The sequence below is a fragment of the Cupressus sempervirens genome, chromosome 4 (assembly GCF_028749045.1).
Source record: "Cupressus sempervirens isolate cs-2001-9-10 chromosome 4, ASM2874904v1, whole genome shotgun sequence".
NCBI lineage: Eukaryota > Viridiplantae > Streptophyta > Pinopsida > Cupressales > Cupressaceae > Cupressus > Cupressus sempervirens.
Window position 1 is genome coordinate 679,782,529 of NC_143121.1, and position 27,377 is coordinate 679,809,905.

At 37.3% G+C, this 27,377-nt stretch overlaps 3 protein-coding genes and 1 long non-coding RNA gene across 6 annotated transcripts in view; 1 reads left to right on the forward strand and 3 right to left on the reverse strand.

Moving 5' to 3' along the window:
• Positions 1-27,377, reverse strand: part of LOC149563078 (pyruvate kinase isozyme G, chloroplastic-like) — a 168,045-nt gene that overhangs the window by 25,872 nt on the left and 114,796 nt on the right. The window contains exons 4-6 of one of the 2 annotated variants that reach the window (XM_089826497.1): positions 15,017-15,151; positions 14,552-14,662; positions 14,266-14,354 (exon numbers count right to left, since the gene is read on the reverse strand). In XM_089826497.1, the coding sequence (XP_089682623.1) occupies positions 14,266-14,354; positions 14,552-14,662; positions 15,017-15,151 (335 nt within the window). The remainder of the gene's footprint in view (positions 1-14,265; positions 14,355-14,551; positions 14,663-15,016; positions 15,152-27,377) is intronic. The other variant, XM_089826498.1, reaches the window with a different exon arrangement.
• The window catches only part of LOC149563079 (uncharacterized), a 142,420-nt gene that overhangs the window by 19,581 nt on the left and 95,462 nt on the right, over positions 1-27,377 (forward strand). The window lies entirely within an intron of this gene.
• Positions 17,524-18,393, reverse strand: LOC149563080 (uncharacterized). Its single transcript, XR_016363539.1, has 2 exons — positions 18,200-18,393; positions 17,524-18,045 (listed from the first exon to the last, which is right to left on the reverse strand). It is a non-coding gene; the product is annotated as an uncharacterized LOC149563080 (long non-coding RNA).
• On the reverse strand, positions 24,970-27,044 carry LOC149563081 (uncharacterized). The gene is made up of 3 exons (XM_089826496.1): positions 26,424-27,044; positions 25,881-26,286; positions 24,970-25,746 (listed from the first exon to the last, which is right to left on the reverse strand). Exons 1-3 carry the CDS (start codon positions 26,652-26,654, stop codon positions 25,166-25,168), a joined length of 1,218 nt encoding a protein of 405 aa, XP_089682622.1. The 5' UTR covers positions 26,655-27,044; the 3' UTR covers positions 24,970-25,165.

Sequence of the window (27,377 nt, forward strand, 5' to 3'; positions counted from 1 at the left end):
AGTTATTATAATTGGATCGATATGATCACCACATCAAGACACCCTACGAGAAAATGACAATTGTTGACTCATGTCAAACTGACCTAACACCCAAAGTTGATCCTGAAGTATCACAGAAGGATCGGGCTTTTCCATTTCTCCAATTTTCTTCTTATGCATACTGAAGGAAATTGAATGAACCATTAAAACCCATCAAGCCTGATGATTGAATTGCAACTTTAACATTGTTATAAAGTTGTGATGTTTGATTATTGTGAATGATATGAACATTATGTTGTTTGGTGATGAGAATATAAGGAAAAAGAAAGGATATACTTTCCCAAGAATCAGTTATTGGCAACAGAAAGTGAGAATGAGATTATTTAAGGAATAATTTCTAAGGAAAAGAGGTTCTTCATTTTCCAGTAGTCCTAAGGCTATAGGGGAAGAGCATTTTTTTGAAAGTTTCTTGTAACAGAGAATGAGAGGGTGGTTTTATTTTCTGTATTTTGTTTGTAATTGCAGGGGCAGGTTATCATATGATTTTTTGTTTTGTGTTCATAATAAAGATAGGTTATGTTTGTCAGATCTTATGGTGTGAATAAGATGTAATTCTTGGATCGTTGTTAATCGTATGGTCACATCTTTCATGTTCTAAATCCAGTTCTGTGGTTATTCATAGTTGCAGAATAAAATAATGTTTCTCTTCATTTCTCTATGATGTAAAGAGGATTGATTGATTGGTTGCACGGCTATTTTCTATTCTCTCTCTTTATTCTATTCGTAAACCTTGTAATTGTATTCATTCCATATTGATAGGTGAATGTTAGCAAACCTTCGTGTCTTCAGGTTACACACATAATCAATTTATGTAATTCATTGAATATCTTTTCACAAGGGAGTTGTACCTCTTAATTAAAAGGAGAGTTATCAATCAATGATAACTCGTCCAACTGTTAGTATCTTTTTGTTCTTCCATTTGGGCGTATCGAGTCATATTTTGCAATTCTTTTCAAAGGACAAATATGTTTACTAACAGTAGGTTTATAATTTTTTCTTCAAAAATTAGATGGTGGGTTTTACCAATTTCCCTTAAAAAATTGAAGTTTTGTATTGTTTGGTTTTGATTGGTTTTTCACCTCAAAAATCATGTTGGGTTTTGATTGATTTTTTCACCTCAAAAATTGTGTTCACTTTTCCCAAATTTTCTCCTTTAGAATCATGTCTTTTTACAATCTGTTTTGGGGCATCATGCTCATTTGCAAAGTTTGGAGGGTTTGCTGACTTTTCCCCAAAATCGTGCTAGCTGTTCTCAGTGTTTGTCTCTGTCTCCGGGTAAGAGCAGCTTTGTTGTCCAACATCAAGTTGGAGTTTTGTGATGATTTCTCGCTAGATGTTTTGTTGATTTTGAGAGGGTTAGGGGCAAGCTCATCTCACTGGTAGAGTCAATGGGAAGCTCTTATCTCTTGTTGCAAAGCATTCTGAAGAAGGGGACACCCTTCTCTCTTTTTTTATGGACGAATTTTGGCTTCTTGGTCATTTACATTCTATAGGTCCAGGGAGGATCTCAGCAGCAACAAAATGTTTTGAAGAATTTGTGACCAAAAGACATTAGTTAGACAATGACAATTAAGGGAGGGTATTAGAATATTATAATGTTTATTTAATGGTCATCTTAGTTAGTCTTTAGTTTATTAGGTAGTTTTTGTTTTTGTCTTTAGTTCACGATTGTTTCTTTTAGAACATCATCTTTGTAAATCTATAATAGAGACATCTCAGAAGATTAATATGCAGCAGACTTTGACCCTCTTAGCCTTGGTGGTAGGACTTTGACATCTAGCAAGGTGGACTACTTAGATGGCAACTTTACACACTTTTTACCTATATCTTGATCTTCCATTTATGATTTTGTCTAACATGGGTTTGTATCTAAAATACTATTTCACTATTAACTGGTAGTAGAATTATGGGATATTAACAATTGAAGAGCTAATCATAATCAGCCAAACCATTATAGGACTAATATAATACCCAATGGTGATTCTACAATAGAACTGAGTTATAGACAACAATTTGAAAATAGGTTTCTCCAATTTAAGTGGACTTGTAATATCAGTATGTATTCATAAGAACCTTCACATCATCATTGCTTCATACACATTTGCACCTCAAAGTTTACAAACAGTAACACAACATTTTTATCTTACAATTAGCAATCTTCCAGTTAATGAAATATGTAACCAAGGCAATACAATCTGCTGTTATAGAATTCAGAATACAGGTGGTCAGAAACATTCCAAACTAACCTCAATGAAGCAGGCTCGTTTTAGCAACAGGTAGTCACATTTGCAGACAATGGGAAGCTCTATGTTTCAATGGTGAAAAAAAAGCAATTGTAATATCCCTACCTAGTCTTCGTATTTAAACCCTCTAGACACAGTTATGTTAGTCAGTTTTAGGAATAATCTTGACCATTGCTTCTTTATTAAGCTTAGAGATTTGATATTATATTCATGATTTTTTGAGAACATTATTTGTATGGGACAGGTCATCTTAGAGTTGGCCAACGAAACCTCACTAAGACCTAGGGCAGAACCTTGGCCCTTTGTTCAAAGGCTTCTCCCAAGGTAACTTCAATGGTCCCTTAAGTTTTTTCTTACATCATAAAGGAATGTCAGGAAGATGCAGCAGGGCCCTTTGGCTTGATTCTGATTCCAAGGTACTCAAGACTTCATTAATGTGTTTGAAGTGCTTCTCCCATGTTTTTCTATAAATGAGAAAGTCATCAAAGAATACTAGTAGAAATCTTCTCAACTATTTCCAAAAGACATGATTCATTCATGATTGAAATGTGGCCAGGGCATTAGTAAGATCTAATGCCAAAACTAGTTAGTCAAAATAACCATAATGGCATCTAAAAGAAGTTTTATGTACTCTTCTACCCTCATCCGGATTTGATGATAGCCTAACCATGGGTCAATTTTTTAAAAGTACCAAGCTCCATATAAATCATCAACTACTTTGTTGATCCTTGGTATAGGGTATCGAATTTTTATCGTCTTCTTATTGAGGGCTTTGTAACCTATGCACATTCTAAATGTTCCATCTTTCTTTCTTACCAATACTTCCAATACCAAATGTGAAAAGGGACTACTACTAGGTTGACTATAGCCCATCTTCAACAATTCTTAAATGGCTTTCTCAATTTCTTCCTTAAACTTACAAGGGCATCTATAAGGTGTGGTGATTACTTGCCTGGCTCCTACTTCCAACTCTATAGTATACTGAAATCCTCTTTTAGGGGGGAGCCCAAGTGGAATATCTTCAAAGACCCTTTTATGCTTCCTCAAGATAGGTCGGATATCGACATGAAACACTTATAGTCTTGGGATGAACATATGTCCAAAATCATGCATAACCTACTCTACTTGGTTGTGGCTATATATCCTTTCCATTCTATTACATGAAACTATTTTGGGGAGTCCATCGAGTAATCTCTTTAGAGTAACTACTTGCCTATCATAATTGAAGAATATTTCTAAGTTTGGACAATCCATGATTAAGCACCCCAATGAGAGTATCCAAGGCATTCCTAAAATTACATCATATTGTAGACTTACTACATCATAATCTGTCTTAATTATATGCTTACCAAATGTGATTTCTAATTGTGGTACAATTTAGTACATTAGTCAATGTTCCCATTTGCTAATGCCACCCAAAATCCTTTCAAGTCTTTAGTTTCGAATTTCCTTTTTGTAACAAGACTTTCACTAGTGATGATGTCATGAGAAGCTCCACTACCTACTACGGTGATTACTGTTTGTCCCTTAAGTATGCCCTTGATTCTGAAAGACTAGTTTTCTTTTGACTTGAGAAATCGTGGCAAGAGACCCATATACTTCTATTTGACAGTAAAGTCCACCAAGATAACTGAGAGGGGGGTGAATCAATCATCTAACTATTAAAACATTTATCAACCTTATTAATCCTTAACCATGTGAGCAATGTAATCAGTAACCATAAGATGATACACATACACAATAACACCAGATATGTTAACTAGAGAAACCCTTGATCCGAGGGAAAACCCTAGTGGGGATGATACCCACAAAATGATGTACTAATAAGAAAATTCCTTGTAAGAGGATGGACTCTATTAGGAGCCAATGAAATACATTCAGTATATATCAATCCCTATTAGGAGGCTCTGAATCCCTGTTAAGAGATTCTAACCCTGTTAGGAGTTGTACCAACCCTATTAGGAGTTGTAGAAGGTAGAAGGACCCACTATCCAAACATCTTCAGGGGCAAGACCACCGAACTCACTATCCAACTAATCTTTGTATTATTCCTTACAGAAATGAATAATTTGAACTCCTCTATCCTCTTGACCGGACCAAACCTCTTGTGATCTCAATGCCAGATTACCAACTTCGCATCCAATAATCCCTTAGATCACTTACACACATTTACCAAATACTCTGCTCTTGCTCGCTTGATCTCAACTTCAATGCATACATTCTCTCTTTACAAACAAGGAAAATAACCATCCTTTTTATTATGTCCTTAAAATAATTTGAGTCAGCCCTGAGGCTTTCCCAATTTATTATAATAGGACCTCATTAAGATAAACAATCATTACATCTTTTCACAATTACAGATCACTGTCGACTCACAGTCTTTACAACTTCTTACATGTGCGACCTCTGACTTCACGCACTTGTTGACGTCATCATCAGACTGTCTTCTACCACTGTCTAACTTCGCTCATCATGATTTTATCCTTGTTAAGAGATAGAATCCAAACATCACAAACCACTTATGAGGTACTCTATCTTTACACTATCCTCTGTAAATCTTGAATAACTCCTACATGTCTTCGACTCTTTGTACATGCACTTGTCCATAGAACCAAGACATAATGTAGAATATATCCTCAACTACGCTTGACCTCATCATTAATACACAGTCTATACGACCTTGTTCTCTATCTGCTACTCTGTTAGTCTTCACAAAAACAATACTATGTTGACATCAGTGACAAACACAGTCATGAATACAACATGTCAATCATGCTAACCATCTGTCAAATTCTTAGGATACTCACCCAAAGGAATATCATCAGCATTTGTGCTAACAACTTCTCCATCTATTCTTTCTCTCTTTGGAGGGTTTTCTTCATTTGTTGTCCCTTATGTATTATGCACATGGCTTCCCTCTTTACATGCATGACAACAGTCACAAGGTTCTTTGCATTTGAAACATATGTTTTTCTTTCTTAGCTCATTGTCATAACTAATTGTAATATCCCCTTTTTCCAAGCCTTAGCTAACAACTAGCAAGTCAGTGAAATACAATTACTACTTCACGTTCATGAGAAGGCAGTTATAATAGTTATCTTACATGCTCATGCGAAAGAGATTAACAGTTACAATTAGTTTAACTGAAATATCATAACCAACAATTGAAGGGAAAATAAACATAAATTAAGGATTTTTAAGTTTGCAATACCCTAAATTCCAAAACCAGAATCCACCTAGAGCGACATTTGCAAAACCATGTGTTAGTCCACATATATAGCTTAGGGCACAAAGGTTATACTACTGGATCACAATAACCTATATGATTTAGGGCAACAAAACCACTGTAAAATCCCTATTTCCTATTTCTATTTATAACAATTAAAGTACCTAGAAGATACGTTTATATTCATATTCACGTGAATGAAGAATGGTTATCACAACCATAAAGTAAGCCTATCCAATATAGGCAATTACATTTCATGATCAATTTGTAAAATCAACTGATTTCACTAATTCCCTATTACATTTAAAAGGAACTGATTTCTAAGCATTGAAGGGAATAAATGAATAAATGATATCAACCATCTAACATTTCTTCAACTTGAGAATACAAATATTATAAAAGTAAAATACCCGTTACTAGAAGATATGAAATGCAGATCATATTTCTATCTTGTGCAAGCCTTGGCATCTGATGGAGAGGAGAAGCATTATCAAGGGCTTAACCTCCCAACCACGGACCCTTATATATCCCCACACAATCTCATCCGAGAAAGGCCCTCCCTACCCAAAAAATAGATAGGAGAGACCATGTCCAGCCACAAAGCATCCTGGTATTTAGAGTATCAACCCACTGCTCAACTAGACAACAAGATCTAAACATTGGACCTCCATGAGTTGACTCTGTTTTACTTATATAGTTTTATGATATTAATCACTTTCATTTCTAACTTTCTTTTATACTTGCAGGAATGCTTCTCCTCCCACCCAATAATTCCTTGACACTTCCGGTCTTGGGTGTATCCTAGGACACCCTGAAATTGTGTGCAAATCAAGTGGCAGGTTGAGCAATTTAGTATTCTTTATCATCCCAAGCTGATCTTATCTCAAATGCATATAGTCAACACCTCTGTATAAATCAGTTTGGTTACTATGCACAATAGTAAATTGGTGCTTGTTTACAAGATATATCATGCAAAAGATATGCCAGAAAAAAATAGTTACACTAATATTCATAGAGATTTCAAATCAATTTATGATATTTGCAGGTCTGTATTACCTGCAACATTCAATAAGCATGGCATCAAATGATGTTTCGAAATTCCATAACAGTTCCTACGACAAACATTCTATAACATTTTAATAAGACCATTGTTTGCATTAATCATTATCACGATGTACAATATCTACATGGCAAACTTATTTATGCCTGTAAAGATTCTGCAACTCCTTTATATCAGACTTCTAATTCCTATTTCCTTGAATACTGATTATTATTACTGAGATCTGAACATTGATGAAGTCTGTACTTGTAATTCTGATCTTTGTATGTAACTGCAGGTAGAACAGTATGATAATCTTCTTAAGAAAAATAGCCTTAGATTTGAAGACTTGAAGAACACTTAATTTATTTTATCTCAGACACAAGAAGGAAGAATCGATTGTTTGATCTGATATTGGAGAATATCTTAATGCTGTTAAATACTGAACAATGATGCTTGGAGGAACAGACTGAACTTTTGTGTTGTGTGTCCTACAAGTCTGCATCATCATCCCTCTAAATATCTAAACCAAGGGACGTCACCATCAAAGGGCATGTCCCTATCCTTGGTCAGCTTTGATAACCTTTCTCATGGATCGGCGTCTTCAAGACAAGTTAGAATTAACACTAACACACACATTATATTAGTTTAGGATTAAATGCAATTTGTTCTTGAAAAGTCGCCGCCTAACATATGAAGGAGAGTAGACATATAAAGCCATCGTAGATATCTAGACTAAGAAGATTTAAGTGCGTCCTGCACTTCAAGATCTGTAGACTATCATTTTAAATATTTAACAATGCCATTGTCTGCAATCAATCAATATCAATAATGAACAATGGATACAATGCAACTTAACAAGAACAATGGTTGCATAACCTGAATTTGATTGAATCGCTGCCTAAAGCGGCTTGAGAGCAATGAACTATGACACGATGAAGTACTTAACTGGAATTGCTGGCAACAGAGGTTAATATAGTCACAGCCTTTGCTAGCTCACTATGATGCAAGGGTTCTCAATAGTCTCAACTGCTATTACAACTCGGCTTGAGGCCATGAGAAAGGAAAGTTGCAGAGTACAAGAACAGAAAAACAATGAGAGGAAAGAAGCGCTCTCATGGTTGTGGAGAGAGCAATAAATAAAACCTCCCGCATGTGTTCTCAGTTATAAGAAAGAGCCAAGGTGGTAGTGCATGCCAACCATCAATCAAAAGTAACTCCAACAATTTAAATTTTGAAAAGAATTTTAAGATGGTATGACTCAACAATATGGAGCCAATAATAAAGATATACATAAAGATTATCCTCCCCGTGACTTTTATTTTATAATATATATTGGCATCATGCTATTTGTATCACCTCTACTTGTACGTACATATATACATATGTGTGTGTGTGTGTGTGCGCGCGCGCGTAAATTAAATCATGTAATTCTTTGTATCAATATATTGGTTTATGTACACACACACACACACACATATATATATATATATATATATATATATATATATATACATGTAGGTGAAAGTACAAATATTAAGATAACATGGTTTCAGTTTATAGAACTATAGTCAGGAGACTACTCATGATCTCAAATGTAAAAGGGTAACAAACTTTATGTTATTTTAAATGTTTAATGTTTCCTTTCTTTAAGAACTGACTAGGTAGCTCATAGTTGTCCACCATACACTCTTGCTTCCCTAGTTGTTTAGCCTTAGCCACAATGGTTCAGGACTTGTACCTATTTGCCCAATGATCAGCGGTGCCCTCGTGCCCAATTCCTTACTGACAATGCTTCCACCCCTTCGATGTGCTTCTGCAAGGGAAGAAATTTTCCATGATAATATCATATTCCTCAAATCAAAATTTCTATAACAAGTTACTGTGCACGAAGCATCATAACGGCTAACTACCATTTCACTTCCTAGGAATGAGTAACCAACTTTCCAGAGATTTCAAGATAATAATATAATAACATCATAACGATTAACTAACATGTCATCTTCATATGAAATCATAATAATTAACCATCTTACCATTTCACATGATCATAACAAATTTTACCTATCAAATGACTTCACATGAAACCTCAACGATTATATGAACATTGATAAGTAGGAGATAATTTCCACAGCAAGTCAAATTGTGATATTGCTATTAGGATTTAACTATGTGATTTTTGAGTCAAACTCATTGACCCATTTTTCATGAGTAGTGATTCAAGATGAATCCATCTCTCGTGAGAATAAATGGAACACTTAGCACTCATTGGATCTAGGTGATGCTCAATGAGTTTGACTCAAAAATCACACAGTTAAATCCTAATAGCAATATCACAATTTGACTTGCTGTGGAAATTATCTCCTACTTATCAATTGATGAGCTTAAGGGGCTTTCTAATAAATGATTCATAAGGCACAACACTTGGTGAAGGTTTTGCAAATGGGGTTGCAAGCTTTGGGTTTAACCATGGAGGAAACTCCGTAGTTAAGTGCACTCAGGCTAGAGTAGTATTGGGATGGGTGACCTCCCGGGAAGTCCCGGTGCTTCACCCCTGTGAGCATCACCTAGATCCAATGAGTGCTAAGTGTTCCATTTATTCTCATGAGAGATGGATTCATGTTGAATCACTACTCATGAAAAATGGGTCAATGAGTTTCACTCAAAAATCGCATAGTTAAATCCTGATAGCAATATCACTATATGAACATTTTTAAATTGAGCCAAAATTTGGGATGTAACATACCCTTCCCCTTTTGTTTCATCATCCTTGATGAACTTAAAAAATTCAACAAACACTATAAGGGACATTTAAAATTGGGCCAAAATTTGGGATGTAACGTGAATCACCCTCCTGTGATGAGCGATGACAATGTTTGGGATCCCATCAATGCATCAGGGCTCCAAACAGGCCTTGCAAGGGAGTTTGCAAAGGTGTACATGGTGAGGAGTGTGTACAACTTTACATTTGATTCACATCTATAGGATATATTCTGAATAAACAGTTTGACAATGCATGAGCTGGCTGATTAGTATGATATCTTAAAATATGCAGAGAGAGGGGTCAAATTTTATCTACCAATAGAGATGCTTACATGACATATTTCTACCCCTATATTATTAGTTGTGTTGAGATCAATTTCGCATAATTTGTTGATTGTAAGGAAGATGATATCATTAGAAGATTTAGTTAGTGGTGACAAGGACATCACCTATTGGTATCCATAGGATGCTAGTGGGGATGTGACTCCCCTTCGGGTGGAGTCTAATGAGCTACTAGATGTGAGATTTCTTGGGGAAAAGCAATTTTAGGGAGGGCGGACTGTAATGTCCCTATTATATCTCACCTTGCGTTACAATGAAGATTAGCCTATCAGTGATCCTCATAGGCTAGTCAAAGGGACAAAGGCTCTCAATTGGAAAATCCTAAGGCCAATTCCCACTCTAGTGATCAAGAATATTTACGATTGTTCTTCGTTCGGGTTGCTAGTTATAGTGTCTATTTTGGAAAAGTCGGGATTTCTATCTTTAGGAGGACATTTGAACTGATTGATAGCAATGTGGAGTTCAGGTAACTTTTGACACGAAAATTTGCACTCTCGCCTAAAGCTTTTATCTAAAGGAAACCTCATGTAACATGGAAATAATCTGGAAAGTGTGGGGCTTTTCAATTACAAATTGAGTCTCCGGAGAAGGCCGGCTTCCTTACTATCAGGGTGCACCTAACCACTTCTTGAGAGGAAAAGGGAGAAGGAATGCATGAAAGAAAACTACCTAATCTAATCTAAAGGGGTGATACACCAAAATAGTCTGTTCAGTCTTACCTCTGCCTAACAATGCACTATTCACCAATATAATCTCAAAGTAGACTGATTCAGCCTTTAGCTTAATTCAACAATCACATACAGATTAGGAACAAAATGAGATGCTATAAGGAAGGAACTTCACTCTATATCATTCAAGGCCAAATATTTACTATTGTGCAGATTAAAGAATGGAGGCAATACACTAACAAAGGCAAGAAGGTTTTGCACTTATATTAATGAGAGAATGAGGTACATCAAAGAAAGATATTCATTCATAGGCAAAAGGAAATTATAGTAGTAGAGCTATGATACAACTGCTATGGAATCAAAGAAAAAAGACCGATTCTTGGAGGGATTACAAAACTTGCTTTTGTAGTTGAAGCATAACTGAGAAAGCTTCTGCCCTAAGGCAAAGCTCAACTATTGCCATTAAAATTGCAGAGAACAATCACTGCAAATTTGGGGAAGATCTGATCAGGGTACGCATTTAGATGTAGGAAATCTGATCCTACATGCAAATTTGAGCCCTGAGAAGATAGAAACTGCGCCATTATTACTCAAACTGGGTAGATGGATAGACAGAGCAACGAAGGGAAGGAACTGTATTGAACAAGCATGGAGAACACCCAAAAAAGTGGCTATAAGCAATCGAGGACCTATTCGCTATTAAAGAGTTACTTGTTTGCTTCTCAACATGCCAAGTCAGCAATATCATCAAGTCAGAAGGAGTCAACCATTTGAACTCACCATGTGGACGAAGGTCCTTTCAACATTCTACCACCCTATCTAATCTTCTATCTTCACATTGACCTACTGACTGCTTCAAGTCACGGCTTTGCGGCCTACTGTCTATCTTAACTATTTGGCCTTGTCAAACCATGACTATCCCTATCTATGCCTGATCATTGCTTTGTAACTTTCTTTTACTTTATTCCCTTAACCGCAACAACCCAGCGAATGCTATGATTGCCGCTTCGTAGTAGATCTATGCCTTAGCATTTAAAAGAAATGACCAGGTGAACAAGCATTGGCTTAGGTATTTTCGCCAAGTCATGGCTTATCTCCCGGTTGGCATCAAATGTTTGCGACCCTGTGATCACTGAGAACTTAACTGCTAGCACTGCCCTTCGCACAATTGCAACTTAAAGTCTGACTGTATCTTGGATACCTACGACCGTGGGAAGACAAGGCTTTGACCGTGATCACCCAGTCGCGGCTTAAGACTGAGGGTTGCATAAAATGCCTGTGATACTGCAACCATTGAAACTTAACTACCAGTGTTGCCTTCCGCACGGTCGCCATTTAAAACTCGACTGCAGCTCAGACCCTCGCAACCGTGTGAAAACCATCCTTAACTATGATCGTTGTTTTGCAATTACCATCTACTTTTCTCCATTAACCACTGTGACAGCATGACTCATTATGTTTGCGCCAGTTGCAACTTGAAGTCTTAACCTCTATCTAAACCCTGTGAACGAGCGAACAAGGTGATCACTACATCGCAGCCTAAACTCTAGGTTAACCTTAACCACCTGCGACTAAGAGAACAAGGCATGAATCTGAACTACTGTGGTGTAAGTTTTGCGTGGTCACAACTAGAAAACACGTAGGCTTTAACTGCCTACGACCATGCAAGCAAGGAAAGATTGCATCATCACAGGCATAATACTTCCTTCGATATCAAAATATGAGGGCTTAGGAATAGAAGAAAAAGTCAAGATTTTGTCATATTGCTATTGGTCTACATGGCAATTATGAATAGTAGTCAAATGAATGTGAGCATTGCTTGTCACACTGGATAAATTGGATTTTAAGGAAGGGGGCAAAAATGGTCAACAGTAATATTGACAAAGGTTTCACTCAGAGACGTACTATCTATAGTAAGTTAGTTATGCTATGTTGCTATTTTTGGCAAGGGTTCTAGACATAAAGTTTGAGTGTTAGCATCTAGCATCAAGGTTGAACTTTTTAAAATTGGGTTTATTTGTTTAAGGCTATGGTGATTTAATTATTAATAAAGTTCTACTTATTAATAATTCATCAACGGGCTTATTATTAAGTTATAAATATAATTGGGGGCTAAAGTCATCAATAAAGTGCATCATTACTATTATTCAATTTGGTGCCTAAGGCCAAGGTATTAAGTAATGAATTAATAAGTAAACCTCATATCTAAAAAGAAAATGAAATAGATTTATTAACTTGGCTTATGGAAGACGCTATTAGGTTCAAAACTTTATGAGGAAATATAAACGTGTTTGATCAGGAAATATAAACATGTTTAATAAAGTTTGAAACTCATTGTGAATGTTGCTTTTTGCTTGATAATTGGTGAAGTCTCTGGGAAACTTCAAAGGGTTTCTAGAGTTGGCTTGGGAATTGAGAATTCTATTTTTCAGCACTTTGAGTTGATGAAATACCCAATGACATTGTTCGCAGTGTTGGTCTTGCTCAGAAGCCAAGACTGAATTAACTGATTGCAGATTTTGGTGTCTAGAAGCTTCATATCTTTCTAAAACTGATTGTAGATCGATTGGAGGAAGCCACAACTTATCAAAGTGGCCTCTACCTCTTCAATAACCTACACAATTCTAAGCCAGAAGGTCTAATATTTGGTGTCCCTTTTTTTTATGCTTTATTTCAACCACATCCAATCTGCTAATAGGTCAGTGAGGTTCCTCTACATTCTCATTCAAGCATTATGTAGTCATTTATCCTTTCAAAGCACTGATTACTATTTGTAAAACTCTAATCATTGTCTTCTATAATTCCAGTACAGCGACTTCCAGCAATTCCAAGGGAGCCACTGCCCCAACTTCATTGTTGGTTCTCCTATACATATTTTCAGTACAGCAACTTTCAACCCTCTCAAGATAGACACTGCACAACCTTATTATCGGTTCTCTCCTAGTGTCTACTGATTAGGTGAGCATGGGTTTAGCGTCTAAATTTCTAAATATGGCTCATTGCCCCCACCTGCAAGTCCTAGGTTTCCTTTGGCAGTGCCATCATGATATCTTTAGATTATTCTTTCCTAAGTAACAGATCCATTTTCAGGGCAATATTTTTATACTTCTGACCTGTAATATCTTTTGAGCTCTAATATTTCCTCCATTTGAAAGTATCAAACTTCACATGCTTGCCTCTCTTCTTTTATGCCTTTGTACCTTAAGTTTTTGGATCATGAGATTTATCCTAATGCACCTCAAAGTTTCAAACCTTGCATATAGTCTACCTCATCTTGATACTGGAAGAATCCTGGATCTTTATACTATTCAAAGAGCACATGAATGAATTTCTCACAGATACCTCAGAGAACTTTTGAGATTCACAATGGGATCAGGGACCTAAAATTTAGAGACAAATGAATACGCAGAGAGAGAATAGGTAGCAGGTTCAGAAAACCCCAGTAGAAAAAATCCACTTTAACGTCTCCTTCATTCATCATTATCATCTTCATCATTGTAATTAGTATATAAAGAAAAGTCTATAGGAATCTTTATCTTAATTACAGGTTTTGCCTTCATTCCTCTCTCCATATGCTGTTTTCCTAAAATATCATTTCTATGATTTTGGGAGCATATATAGTATTGTGTTTGCAAGTACTAGCATAGCCATGATTGGCATCCTCTATTTTGGTGTTGTGTGTCAGTATCTCATGGGTTGATTCATAGCATGTTCAATGGTAAAGTGTGGATCTTGTCACACTTCCAGCACTGTCTTACAAATTATTACATAGAAAATTGTTTTCTTAACTAGGGAAGTTCTTAGATCCTAATTATTTGCCTTGAACAGTCCTAACCAATGATTGAAAATTTACATATGAAGGGCACTATACATAAATCACCATCCCTCCAATTTAAGAGAAGAATATAACTACGAATTCAAATCAATCTTGGAAGTTCTACTCACTCCATCAGATGCAGAAATTATTGATTGAAGATTTGGAATTGAATCCGCACTTTCGATCTTGGGTATAACTTGTATATCTGTGCCACAACCTATCAATGATTTCGAATTGTTACTTTTATGCGTAAGAAAACAGAAATCATTTAGATTTTTCTTTATCAAAATTAAATTTTATTTTCTAACAAAGTTTAGTCAAAATATAGCTTGTTCACTCGTAAGCCTTTAAACATCAAGGACAGTTACAACTACTGATGAACCCTAGGGAAAAAGTTTTCTTTGAGGAATTTACTTTTAAGATAGTTTTTCAATTCATGCACAACCTTAGCATCCTTCACGAAGGAAACAGCAAAAAAATCCACTTTATTCTCCACACCAAACTTTATGTCCTCCCAATCCTTCTCTGCAGTAATCAAACAAGAATAAGAAAAAGACATTATCAATGGATTTTCACAAAACCATATTAGACTATGCATTGAACTCAAACAGATTTAAAATGTCATAGGAATTTCGTTTCAAAACATAGAAATGTTTTTCATATCTGTGATGGATTAGTGATGAAGGAAGAAATTCTGGCAATAAGTGCAAGAAATGTATGAGATTGAAGATTCAGAGCCTGAGGAATCACAGCTTCTAAGGTTGGAAGATTGTCATTCTTGCTACAAAGATGATTATAACTACAGATTCAATATCCCAGACAATAGCTTTGATGCAAAATCCAAGTCCTAAACGACTCCATAGGTTCTTTGATGTTAACCTGTTATCGATGGTAATGTTGCACTTTTTCCACGAACATTCAAATGACGACGAGATTTAAGCTCTCCTCCATCTTTGACTTCACAAATTACAGACTTTTTTGTTTTTGACTTCACCAGCAAAGACATCATTCCTCCTGTATTTCATCAAATTCAGAAAGAGTGCAAGCAGGTTTAAACAAAAAATTGTACTTATACCATTTTTCCAAGCATGTCCATTTCATGACAAAGGTAGTATAGCAACAACAGACAAAAAAATGACTATTGAAACTAAAACTAACTTGCATGTTTGATGTTTTCGGAAAAATACTTAAAAGTCCAATGAAAAAAAAGGCCAGATATGTCAGGGACTCGGGACAATCAAAGATGTGAGATTTTTATAACCATCGTCAATTCAAATTTCAGATATAGATTTATGAAGTACACTGTGTAAAGTTTTTTCGAATCTTGGATCAAACTCCCTAATCCATCATCAGGGTAAGAGAGCTAAGAAACATGAGAACACTCCCTGATTCATCATCAGGATAAGAGAGCTAAAAAACATGAGAATGAGAGAACTCCCTCATGCATCATCAGGATAAGAGAGCTAAGAAACATGAGAACATATCTCATGTTTCTTAGCTCTCTTATCCTGCTCATTGATCAGGAAGTGTGATCCGAAACTTTGATTCGAAAAAACTAATGGACAACCTACTGCATTAAATCCATATCTGAATCTCAGCACAAGTTTGACAAAAAGTTAGAAACAGAATACAATCCTCAAATACCACTTATGACAAAGCTAAATGAGCAATCTAGGTTTGCATTATAACTCCTCATATAAGTGAAAATTTTATTAGGATAGCACAAGAGAAGACTAATTGTAAACCATGGTTGTTAACAGAAATTAGCAACAAAAGCATAAAAGCATCATATTAGCACAGTTTATCACAGCATGGAAATTGGGCCCAAGGAGGATGCGTTGAAAATTCTTCAAGAGGGTGACAAGCTATTTCAATTATGAAATTGATACATAATAAATACGCGTTTCAAAGTTTCAACTAAGGAATTGATTGAATAGTTTATTCTGTCATGGTTTCATTATAAACAATTGACAAGATGAGAATCTACTAAAGAACCCCAACAAAAAATTAGAGAAGATCAGTGGAATTACACATTTGTTCAGAGGCATCATATTTAGTATTAACAAAGAAGTAAAATAGCTATGACAATCTAATTTAGTATTCATTTGTATGATTGTAAGTAATTCATAGTGTTTGAAGTAGTGTAACAAGACTCGGACTCGGCAAGGGTAACTTGACTCGTGACCCGGCTCTGACTCTTGACCCAGCTCGGCGATGACTCAGCAAAGTGAAAAAACCTCAAAATTTTGAGATTTTTTAGGATTTAAAGAACATTCCGTGCACCCATTATTGAATAAAGCGTAAAGACACAATAACATCATTAAATAGAAGATAACTTGATCATAATACACATACTTAAAGTTAAAACTTAAAAGTCAAACATCGATTACATAAGTACAATACTACAAAGGTAAATTGCTAAAAGTAAATACTATATTACTAGTAATTAAAGTTTAAAGTTTAACTTTAAAGTTTAGACATACTTTAAAGTTTAACTTTAAAGTTTAGACATACTTTAAAGTTAAACAGTAGCTGAAGCCTGAAGGAAACATTATAAAAGTAAAAGTGTAAAACATAGAATCATATATAAAATGATAAATCCATGCAAACCATCAAAATGTATATGTATTATGTATTATGAAATCCAACACATCAAGATTCAATAGTCATCATCAAATTCAAATGTTCCAAATGCTGATCATATATTAAGTTAAACTGTTAAACAAAAAGTTAAAACAAGACTATAAGTCTACAGCTATGGCTCCCAGTCAGAGTCCTCATCATCATCCTCATCCTCAGGCTCATCCTCATCATCATCGTCATCCCCAACCTCAGCCTCAACCTCAGGCTCAGTATAATCTATAAAATGCCTCTTAGTAAGGCATCTAAGGTAGGTCTTGGATGTCTCAGTAGCCATAGCATCAGCCTATGAGGTGCCTCTAGGATGAATTGTACTCTCTGCCTCTAGCTCTGCCAATGTCTGTGAGGTGCCACTAGGAAAAACCGGAGCTCTCTAATCCTCTATTGTCATAGCCACAACCTCAGCCTGGCCCTCTCTATCTACCTGGTCAAGCCACTGTAGGTCCTCATCATCAAAGACAGGATCAGTAGCCTCAGTGATCCAATCAGACTCTGGATCAACCTCCTCTAGAGTAATCAGAGAGGTGTCACTATCCAAAATCTCCCTGATCCTAATGCATAGGTTGTAGTGCACAAAGACTAGCCTATTCATTTTCTGCACAGACAACCCGTTATGCCTCTTCGAGTGGATGTGCTCGAACATGCTCTAGTTATGCTCACCTCCAGAAGCGCTACTTGGCTGGCTCAAAATGCGAATGGCGATTTGCTGAAGGTTTTTGGTTGAAGGCCCAAACATTTGCCACCATCTATCTGAATTTTGAAAAAAGGAAAACAAAAAAATATTAGTCTCATTTCAAAATTTGAACTTTAAGTTTAAAACTAGAAATTTAGAAACTAGATTGTATAAGGCTTAAGCTGCAATTTTTACTTGGCTGCAATTTTATACGACCTTCTTTGCAAATTTGACTTGAAAAAATAGGCCCTGATGCATTATTATAGGCATCCATCTCAAGCAATATATCTATGGGATTAGAGGACATCTTCGATATCACTGTGTATAGGCCACTAAGAACCTCCTCATCTGCCTTGAAATCATCATGGAAACAATATGCCGAACTGAGGTAATAGGCTGCTGGGTGGATGGGCTTATGAAGCTGATTTTGCCATCTCCTATCAATTGTGTCCTAAATAGGGCCATAGTTTTTCTCAACTCCTACATATTTGGCCTTAATAGCCTCCTTGACCCTATCCATGCCCTCATAAATGTAGCCCATAGAGGGCTTCTCGCCATCAGCAACTTGTAGGAGGGCTACAAGGGGCTTGATGATCTACAAAACAATTAAACAAAAAAACAATTTAGTGAATGATGAAATTTTGCAAAGTTGCACAATGAAAATAAAACAAAAATATGTATGAGATAAATTAATTTATAAAATTTTAAGACTTAAGCTTTTAAAATTTTAAATTTAAATTTTAAATTACCTCCACAATCTTTGAACATGGCTCCCAAAAACCATCATCATCATAAATGCATTTTGTTGCATCTATCCCTGCAGGGCTACTGGCAAAGGAGGAGGAACTCCATTCTGGACCAACAAACATGCACCTCAACTCTAACTTTGAAGTCAGCAAGGATTGTAGTGTGATAAAGTTAGAGGCAAATCTTGTGATACCAAGACGAGCCAACTCTTTTCCCTTTATGTATTTCCTCATAGTGCTAAGGGCCAAGGCATGATTATAGATGAACTTACAATGATTTTTGGCCTTGGTAACACATGATTTCACCCATACAAGCTTGCCAATATCCTCTAACATGAGGTCAATGGAATGGGCCGCACATGGAGTCCACAAGATTTTTGGGTGTCTCTCCATCAATAGTTTTCTTGCAACAATTTTAAATTAGTTAGTAAACAATGAAATTTTTTGATGTATTAGAAAACTTATAATTTTCAAAATTTAATGAAAAACTAAAACAATTTTTTTAGAAGTAGAACTTAGAAAGTTAGAAGTTAAAATTTTACCTGTAGCAACATAATTAGCTGCATTACCAATCACCACTTGGACAACATTGTCTTCCCCCACCTCCCTTATGACCTCAATAGTCTCACATAAGAATTTTGCATTTTTCACACGTGAGGAAGCATCTATGGACCTCAAAAACATGGTGGATCCTGAAAGTGAAAATTAAACAAAATAATTATCATTCAAGAATCAATACTCAATAAAACAAAATTTTCGTTATTCAATAATAGTATACATTAAATTTTAGACTTCAAGAAGTAGAGCATGATGAATTACCTCCACTAGAAACAAGAAAATTTAGGAGGGTTCTGGACCTCCTATCTGTCTATCCATCCGTCATGATGGTACACCCCTTTTGGCTCCAAATTGTTTACTGCATAGGGTAAGAAGTTCAACACATGTATAACACGATTCGATTCAGAACAGGTACGTTATTCATGTATGCACTTGCAAATTACAATCCGATTACAATGACTACAATGATCTCTGATGATTCCAAAGTCCATCTCAGATGTATACATATACCTTTCCGAAGGGGTGACTCAAGCGTCACGCGCCCGTTCGGATACTATTCCACCCGTTGGCTACATTATACATTTACCGACAACATCATCCCCTCGAAAAAGAAAGGTCGTCTCCGGACGACAATGCAACAAAATTCATTAACAAAATTTTACTAGAAAATGCATCAATGCATAAGTACTAGACAGAGGGATGCGTCCCTGGCGTAGTGGCCATCCGCGTCCGCAACTCGTTCACCTCTGCCCTCAGCTTGTAAACCTGCTCTTTCCTAATTTTCAGCTCTGCTTCTGCTTCCAACTGGAGCTCTAAGGCTGACTACATCATCTCTCCGACCTCTCGCAATTCCTTCTCCTTCTTTGCTGCCATCTTCTCTTTTTCTGTCCTCGTTTGTTCATTTGCTACTGCTAACTGTTCTTTTGCTGCTAACAGGGCTGTCCTCTCGGATTGCCAGGTCGTCCGCTCTGACTCCCAGGCTGCCCTCTCCGAAGCAAACCTGGCAGCTGACTCCTCCCGAGCTCTCTCAGCTGCTAGCTGGTCCATCTGACTCCTCCGAAGGGTGTAATATATCTCCCTGTGTAGCCTCGCCATCTCCTGAATCAGTATCTCAATCCGGCCCTCCCTCTCAGGTTCCCTCGTCATGGACCAATCCTGTCGCATCTCTGTGGTCTCCACATTGGGCCATCCCCTCTCCTCAAAACAAACCATAAAGGCAGTTGGACATCCCGTCCGTATGAAGGATATGACTCTCTCTAGCTCCTTTCCTACTGACTCCAATGCCTGCGTCTTTGCTGAAGCCAGAACCTCGCGAGCCCGAGATGCTAGAGCTGCGACATCATCAAGAAAAACTGCCTCTATCATTACTGCCTCCTGCGTTAGTGGGTGTTCCTGTTGTATCCCTATAGCCTTCTCTACTGCATCTGCCATATGCTCAATAGCACTATGCGGCACTCCTTCACTCTGTGTCTATTGTTATTTCGATATCCACCTGAAGTTGCATCATTGCCCACGTTGTTGCTATTGTTCGAGGCTTCCTGCATTAGTAACACCTGCTAATGTCCTTTTGTTTTCAAGTTAAACGGGCACCCTTTCAAGGAATGCCCCGCCACTTGGCAGATGTCACAAAACTGCTTCTTCGGGCATGAACCCTTCGTATGGCCGTCCTCCTTGCAATCCATACACCATAGTTCTCCTTTTACTGTATCCGGATTCTTTTTCAAATTTTTGAATTCTTTCATCATCCGCAGTATGTCTTTCTGTAGAGCTTTCACCTTCTTGTTTGATTCCTCATTGCTACTACTACTTTCTGAGGATGAATCATCTGAATCAGAGGACTTATGCTTTTTCTTCTTACTCGTCTTCTGTTCACTTTCCAAATCCATAGCACGAGTATACGCATCGGTGTATGATGTCGGTGGTACAATCTTCATTTTCTTTTTAAAAACCGGCCGTAGCCCCTCCACAAACCACCATTTTTTCAACCCATCCGCTGGTTGACTCTCCATCTTTCCGATCAATTCTTTCAGTCGCCTGGCATAGGTTCGGACTGTCTCATTCTTTCCTTGTTTGGTGTTGTAGATTTCTGCCACTATTTCATTATCATCTCGGAGTAATCTGAATTCTGCTATAAATTCTTTTTTTAACATTCTCCCATGTATCAAGTTTCTGAGGACTAGCCAATCTATCGCCACACCCCGCAAGGTCGCTGGAAATTGTCTTACCCAATCATCCTCATCCGTCACACCATTTGTCGTCCATATGGTTTCACACGTTTTACAATGTCTGATAAGGTCTACTGAACCATCACCGTGAAACTTGGGTAACTTTTCTTTAGGGCCAGCCATCGTTACTTGCCTTTGATTCTGAGGTACTTGTGTACCCGCGTTGTTCTGAGCTCCCGCGCTGTTCTGGACTCCCGTGTTGTTCTGAGCTCCCGCGCTATTCTGGACTCTCGCGCTGTTCTGTGCTCCTGCACTGTTTTGAACTTGTGCGTTGTTCTGGACAACAGTCTTGTTTCCAACAACCGCGTTGTCTGGTGAAAAGTCTTCAAGTGACGTTCTATTCTCTTCCTGTATCCGTTCATCCGATGTATCAGGAACGAAGAGATCCCTCCACGCTCGTGCTCCCTCAGCACTCCAAGCCGTGCGAGTTGCTTCACTTCCATTCGGACACTCACCCCTCGGTGTATACAGGTTAAGGAATTCTTCCCTTGTTTCCTCCACCAAATTCAAGCGTTGTCAAGTTTCTTCTAGCAATTCCTCGGCACTCCTCAACCTACTAGGTGAGTACACTCCCTCCGTCGGTGCCTCTTCACCCCTTCGGTGCCCCTCGGCAATCTGCTGAAGTCTCTATTTGTGCTCTGCTTGCTGTGTTAAAATTAAAATTTCTTTTGTTGTACTTAGTTCATTCTTATCTTTCACCTTATTCCGATCTTTGTTTGGCAAATTCGGCATTAATCTTCATATCATTCGTTCGTTCCAGGTACATCTAGCAACAGCGCCAAATGTTTACTACATAGGTTAAGAAGTTCAACACATGTATAACACGATTCGATTCAGAATAGGTACTTTATTCATGTATGCACTTGCAGATTACAATCCGATTACAATGATTACAATGATCTCTGATGATTCCAAAGTCCATCTCGGACGTATACATATACCTTTCCGAAGGGGTGACTCAAGCGTCATGCGCCCGTTCGGATACTATTCTACCTGTTGGCTACATTATACATTTACCAACAACACAAATCTTTTTGTGGTCCTCCAACTCAAGTTTCATCTTCTCAACCATATCTAGCAAGAGGGGGCCACTCAACTCATCTTCAGTGGGAGCTTTGAACTCCGCACCACAGATGGAAACTGCATCAATCATCCCCTACCAATAAGGAGTCCTATTACATTTATAAAAATATTTTAATTAGCATATTTCAAATTTTCAACATCAAGTTAAAAGTATAAAATTGAATATAAATTTTAAAACTTAAAACGTAAAACAATCAAATATAAATGAAGTTGAAAACTTGAAGTACCTAGCTGCTATAAATGGAATGTCGCAGGAAAACCAAAACTTGCAAATTGCTCTCACTCCAGCTTCATGTATCTCCCTATTCTAGCCCATGCTCTCAAGTGAGGGTTGTGCACCAGGAGTGGTACATGGTACACAAAAATTGTCCAACCTACTAAATTTTCTGACTCTAGGACGAAAGGTAAAGCCAGCACTACTAGAAGGGGCAGCAGCAATAGCATCACTAGAAGTGCAAGGAATAGATGTAGAAGAAGCACGAGCAACAAAAGCACTAGGACAATAGGGGGGGACAGGAAGAACCTTTTCCAACACAACCTACTGACTCAAAAACATTTGCAGATGAGCGTAGAAGGGAACTAGAACCAATCTGAGCTAACTCTTCTAATTGTTTTCTTTTTAATTCTTTTTGTTGTTCATATTTTTCCAAGGCTACATAACAAAAGCGTTGAGCCTCAACAGTTGCAGCTCCACAAGGCTCAATATCATGACCACGTATGCCAGCAATATGGTATTTTAATCTATTTATCCCTTCACTATTAATGGTTTTGCAAAATAGGCATTTTGTTTGAGTTCTCTTTCTACTCGGAAATTCTATGGTGAACTTCCAACACTCATCTTTTTTGTTGCCTTTAGAGAGCTTGGGTTTTTTACCTCCAAAAGCCATTATGACTTAATTAAGGAAAAATGTAAAGGTTGCTGCAATAAGACATTTTGGACCAAATATTACCATTTCAGCATTGCATTTTATGAAGATCTAAAGTTTTAAAAAAACTCATAAACAAACAAAAAAAATTCATGCAAAAAACCCATAAGCATAGACAAAAAAATCATCAAAATCTAAACAATCAAGTCTTACCTCTTTCAAATGCTTTGGGAAGTGTTGAGAAGAGCTCCTATAAACTCCTTGATAATCTAAATGCAAGCTCCAATGTCACAAATGCAAGCTTTTCTCCTCTTCCTTTCAGCTGGTTGCAAAACAAGAAAACTCTATTTCTCTTCTACCTCTCTCTCTCTTTCTTCTTTTCACTATAGACTGTTATGGGAGCCCTTTTAAGGTTATATGAGTGAGAAATGTGAAAAAATAAATTAAAAAAACTTGTAAAATTTTTTATTTTAATTGCCGAATTTCAAGCTTGTCGCGGCCGGGTCAAGGTGGGTCGGGTCACGCGAGTCACTCCTCGTGACTCTCCACTCGCGGGTCATGAGTCATTGTGACTCAGCGAGGTCAGCGCGGCTCGCTAACTCGCATGACTCGCCGCGAGTCACGTTACCCTAGTTTGAAGATGCCTGATTATTTCTTAGTCCCTGCCTATATATAGGTAGAGGACTAATATTTTCAATTGCTCAATTTTAATTAATCCCGTAAAACAAATTAGCCAAGTTCTAAAGTTTAGAAATTGTTTTATTTTTAAATATATATTTGTAATCATTAATTTTTTTTCCTATTGGTTATTCTCAATTTAGCTGGGGTTTTATTATTAATTTTTATTGAAACATTAACAAAAATCTGTTGCTTAAGCTTCTGTCGGGCTATACTGTGTGATAAAGACTTGCCGGATGTAATGTCCCCATTTTAGCAGTTAACCAAGTGTGTGTGCGTTAGCCTTGTTCTACATGGTCCCGAGGGCTAATGAAGGGTTTAATGGGATCCTGGAGTGTTTTGGCCTAGTCATTTCCAGTTTGGGCCAAAACGAAGTTGATTTACTCAGTTTCAGGCATACTTACTATTTTTAGTAAGTCGGCAGGACACAGTGCAGGTCAATTTTGGTGAGTGCATTTGATACTCCTCGGTGAGAGCTTTCCGATGAGCTATCACTCGCATTATTCGGAGTCTGATTGCTAATACATTTTAATGCCTGAAGTTTTATTAAAGTAATGTCTAATTTAATTGTAAAGTATTAAAGTGTTACTTTAATATTTATTTTATGGGGATGTGTACCCAAGGGAGACATACGGGGTATTTTAATATATGTTTTATATACTACACATCTTTTATCCCACATTGTCCATATGAGTTGAGCGGACCCTTGGAAATAGAATAAAAGGAAGCATTTGTGGCTTCATTAGTAGGTTGAATATGAGAAGAAATTGGTGTGTGAGTTGCAGCTCCGTTCTTGGCATTTGAGGACGTCTATCCTCTCTTGTAACATTCTAGACGTCATTCCCTTGGGGTTTGGCCTTTGGAACTCTTTGTTATTGGCTTCATTATCAGGCAATTTAATTGCATTTCCAGCTACAGGCAGATTTGGTATTTTGCTCATATCTTCTTCACTACTTTTCCGACGCTTATGCTGCTTTGAGGGAATGATATTACGAAGGTAGTGGACTGATTGAAGGACAAGCACTGTAGCAGCAAGTTCGAAAGCATGGGCTAGAGTATTATGTCAATCAAAGAAACGTGAATCGGAATCGGATCGGAATCGGCAAGGCCGAATCGAATCGTGAATCGGCAATGAATCGGCAATGAATCGGCGATGAATCGGCAAATTTGAAAAAACCCTTTAAATTTAAAGATTTTAACAATTTAAAACTTATTTCATGCACCCTTTATTGAATATAACTTAAGCACACTATAACATCATCAAATAGAAGTTAAAACTTAACATACATAAACATGAAACATAAAATCCATCACATACGTAACTATGTTATCTAAGATTCTAAAATGTAAATTGTAGGCTAGCTGAAGTAAATAGAAATCAAATGATCATAATGATTTAAATCATAGAATGTATGTAAGATGATCCATAAGACATCAAATCATAAATTTATGTAAGAATCTAAGATGAAGATCCATGAAAGTTTGAAACTTTGAAACATATGTCTATCAATGATTCAGTATCAATATCTGTAAACAAAATATAAAAACAAGGCTCCAACTCAAGCCTCAGGCTCATAGTCATCATCATCCTCAACATCATCCTCAAGCTCGGCTACAGCCTCAGCCTCAGCCTCTGAGTATCCAGTCTGCCTAGTAGCAAGGCGTCTAATGTAGGTCCTAGAGGACTGTCGAGCCATATCTCCCGCATATAAGATGGGCTCACGAATGTCGCTAGGGCCTGTGTCTGTGCGTGCACGTGTGCATCTACCAATGCCTGAAGAACGTGCTCTAGCTGCCTCAGCCTCTATATCCACCTGGTCAATCCACGCACGGTCTTCCTCAGTGAAGACTGGATCTACAACCTCTGTGAGCCACTCTGATTCTGGATCAATCTCCTCCAGAATGATCGGAGAGGAGTCAGTGCCCAAAATCTGTCTGATCCTAAGATGGAGGTTGTAATGAACGAAGACAAGATCATTCAACCTCTGCACTGTCAACCTGTTTCTCCTCTTCGAGTGGATGTGCTCGAACATGGACCAACTGCGCTCACATCCAGAAGCGCTGCTTGGCTGACTCAGAATACGAATGGCAATTTTTTGAAGTTTTGGGGTTGTGGCCCCAAACATTTGCCACCATCTATCTGAAATAAGGGAAAATAAAAATAATTAGTCTCATTTACAAATTACAAATTACAAGTTAACTCTAAAATTACATAATCAACTTTAAGTTTAGAATCTAGATTCATGAACATTGAATATATTATTTAATTTTTACCTGGCTGTATTGTTTCCCGAGCATCTATGGCTACCCTGCTAGAGAAAAGTGGCCCTTCTTTATTATTGAACTTATCAAGCTCAATAATTGCAGCACTGCTATCCTCATCAGTACTCAACCTCTGGATCACTGTATATAATCCGGTGAGAACCTCCTCATCCGCCTTGAAGTCAGGACGGATTCGAAATGCCGAATTCAAAAAGTAAGCTACTGCATGGATGGGTCTGTGGAGCTGATTCTGCCATCTCCTATCAATGATGTCCCAAATAGGGGCATACTTCTCCTGCACTCCTGCATACTGAGCTCTAATGGCCTCCTTGGCCCTATCCATGCCCTCATATATGTAGCCCATAGAGGGCTTCTCCCCATCAGCAGTTCGTAGGAGAGATACAAGAGGCTCAGTGGCCTACATATAAAGTAAAACAAAAATTTGAGTCAAAACTTAAAGATAGAATAATTCAATAATATAAGGTAAAACTAAATCATTAAACAATTAGCATAGTAAACTGTAAAATATTAAATGTTAAATTGCAATAAAATTACCTTAAGTATTTCTCTAGCAGGTTTCCAAAAACCATCATCATCAAATATGCAATCCACCACATCTATCCCTGCAGTGGTCGTAGCATAGGAAGATGAAATCCACTCCCGCCCAACAAACATGCTCCTCAAATCATCCCTTAATGTCAACAAGGACTGCAAGGTGATGAAATTCGAGGCAAACCTCGTGATCCCTGCACGAGCTAACTCTTTGTCTCCTGTGTACTTCCTCATTGTGCTAAGGACAAATGAATGATTATAAATAAACTTACATATGTTTTTTGCCCTTTCTACACATGACTTGACCCACTCAAGTTTGCCAATTTACTCCAACATGAGGTCAAGGCAGTGTGCTGCACAAGGGGACCAAAATATGGTGGGGTGCCTCTCCATCAAAAGTTTGCCTACAACAATTTTAAGATAATTAGAAATTCAAATTTCAAACATGTTAGAACTTAGGAAACTTAGAAATTCTAAGTTAGAATTAGAAAAAGTTCAAAATTCAAATAAATTTATTTTCAAAACTTAAAAAGTTAAAAGTTTACCTGCAGCAACATAACTTGCTGCATTATCCGTCACCACTTGCACCACATGTTGTTCCCCCACCTCTGCTATAACTTCCTCAATAACCTCACATAAGTATGTGGCGATTTTTACATGAGCAGAAGCATCAATGGATTTGAGGAACATGGTATATCCTACAAGTAACAAAACAACGAATTATAATTACTATTAGCAATCAACAAATCAAAATTTGAAATAGTCAATCACGATTCAAAATTATGTATGTAGGAAAGTAGAATGATCAATCGCCTCCATAGGATACAAGAAAATTGAGGAGTGTTCTTCCCCTCCTATCTGTCCAACCATCAGTCATGATGGTGCAACCCTTTTCGATCCACTCCTTTCGGTTGTCCTCAAGCTCATGCCTCATATCCTCAACCATTTCCTCCAGGA